Genomic DNA, 2,111 nt, shown 5'->3' with positions numbered 1-2,111 from the left:
CCAGTGATGCCCAGAGACCCCCGAGACCCCCAGAGAACCCTGAGACCCCCCAGAGACCCCCGGAGTCCCCTGGGGACTCCTAGAGACCCCCAGTGAACCCCGGAGACCCCTGGTGACCCCCAGAGGCCCCCGGAGACCCCTGGTGACCCCCAGAGGCCCCCGGAGACCCCCAGTGAACCCCAGAGACCCCCGGTGACCCCCAGAAACCCTGGAATCCCCTGGAGACCCCTAGAGGCCCCAGAGACCCCCGGTGACCCCCGAGGCTCCCAGAGTCCCCTGGAGACTCCCAGAGACCCCCGGAGACTCCCAGAGACCTCAGAGACCCCCAGAGACCCCCGGAGTGCCCTGGAGACTCCCAGAGACCCCCGGTGACCCCCAGAGACCCCCAGAATCCCCTGGAGAATCCCGGTGACCCCCAGAGCCCCCGGAGACCCCCGGAGTCCTCTGGAGACCCCTCAGAGACCCCCAGTGAACCCCATAGGCCCCCGGAGACCCCCGGTGACCCCCAGAGACCCCCGGTGACTCCTAGAGACCCCCAGAGACCCCCGGTGACCCCCAGAGACCCGCGGTGACCCCTACTGAGAAGTAGACGGCGGCCGCGGTGTCGTTGAGCGTCGTCTCCAGCGGCGTCTGCAGGTTGATGGAGGTGGAGAAATTGTCCGGCCACGGCGCCGGGATGGACGCGTCGGGGACGCCCAAGGACCAGTAGGCCTCGAAGATTTTGCCCAAATCTTTGGCCAAGCAGCTGCAGTTGTAGATGGCGGCTCCCAGCTCCTTCACCTGCGGCGAGCGTCGCCGGCGGCTCGTGGGACGGCGCCGTTGTCCCTCCCCGGTTGGCGAGGGTTGGGGCAGCCCCGGTGCCGGGGTTGGGTTGGTGCCCATCGCGTTGGGTTGAGTGCCAACCGGTGGGTTGTGTTGGGTTTGGGTCAAGGTCATTGGGTTTGGCATCGTCCAATTGGGTTTGGGTCAAGCTCATTGGGTTTGGCATCATCCAATTGGGTTTGGGTCAAGGTCATTGGGTTTGGCATCATCCAATTGGGTTTGGGTCAAGCTCATTGGGTTTGGCATCGTCCAATTGAGTTTGGGTCAAGCTCATTGGGTTTGGGACCGTTCGTGTTGGGTTTGGGTCAAGCTCATTGGGTTTGGCATCGTCCAATTGGGTTTGGGTCAAGCTCATTGGGTTTGGCACCATCCACGTTGGGTTCAGCATTCTCCATTGGGTTTGGGGCCATCCATGTTGAGTTTTGCACCAATCCCATTGGGTTTGGCACCGTCCCTGTTGGGTTTGGGGCCATCCAATGGGTTTGGCATCAATCCCATTGGGTTTTGCACCAATCCCATTGGGTTTGGCACCAATCCCATTGGGTTTGGCACCGTCCCTGTTGGGTTTGGGGCCATCCAATGGGTTTGGGGCCATCCATGTTGGGTTTGGCACCAATCCCATTGGGTTCGGGGTCATCCATTGGGTTTGGGGCCAATCCCATTGGGTTTGGCACCAATCCCATTGGGTTTGGCACCGTCCATTGGGTTCCGCACCAATCCCATTGGGTTTGGGGTCATCCATTGGGTTCGGCACCACGCACTGGGTCCGGCACCGACCGCGCCGGCTCGGTCCCCACCCCGGCACGACCCACCTGCGTCAAGGCCCTCCAGTCCATGTTGGCGCTGCCGATGTAGAGATGGACGCCGTCCACCAGCCAGAACTTGGTGTGCAGCACGCCGCCGGTGAGGCGCGGCAGGTCCACGGCGCGCACGGCCGCACCTGCGGCGCCGGCATCGGGCGTTTCCCACCGCAATCCCCCCGAGACCACCCCGAGACCCCCCAGATTTGGGGAGGGAGCCCGGCCCCGCTCACCGCTGCGCTCCAGCGCCCGCAGATCGTCCAGCGGCGCTGCCGGCGAGGGCGCGCTGACCGCCACGCGCACGGCCACGCCGCGGGCCGGCAGCCGCTGCAGCTCCGCCAGGATCCGCTCGCCCTGCGGCCGGGAGGGGGAGCGGGGAAAATGGGGGGAAAACGGGGAAAAATGAGCAAAAATGGCTTAAAGATGGCGTGAAAATGGGGAAAAATGGGCAAAAAAAGGGGGAAAATGGACAAAAAATGGGCAAAAAAT

The 2,111-nt window shown here is 63.7% G+C and overlaps 1 protein-coding gene across 1 annotated transcript in view; it reads right to left on the bottom strand.

The window, feature by feature from the left end:
* The window catches only part of LOC121354491 (5'-3' exonuclease PLD3-like), a gene marked incomplete at its 5' end in the record, with an annotated part of 5,308 nt that extends 3,270 nt beyond the window's left edge, over positions 1-2,038 (bottom strand). Inside the window, 3 exons of the mRNA XM_041469172.1 lie at positions 534-780; positions 1,635-1,762; positions 1,856-2,038. Of these exons, the coding sequence (XP_041325106.1) occupies positions 534-780; positions 1,635-1,762; positions 1,856-2,038 (558 nt within the window). The remainder of the gene's footprint in view (positions 1-533; positions 781-1,634; positions 1,763-1,855) is intronic.
* Positions 2,039-2,111: the final 73 nt, after the last annotated feature.

Source organism: Pyrgilauda ruficollis, unplaced genomic scaffold (genome assembly GCF_017590135.1).
Source record: "Pyrgilauda ruficollis isolate IOZ18807 unplaced genomic scaffold, ASM1759013v1 scaffold1013, whole genome shotgun sequence".
Lineage (NCBI taxonomy): Eukaryota > Metazoa > Chordata > Aves > Passeriformes > Passeridae > Pyrgilauda > Pyrgilauda ruficollis.
This window is presented reverse-complemented; position numbering and strand designations above follow the sequence as displayed.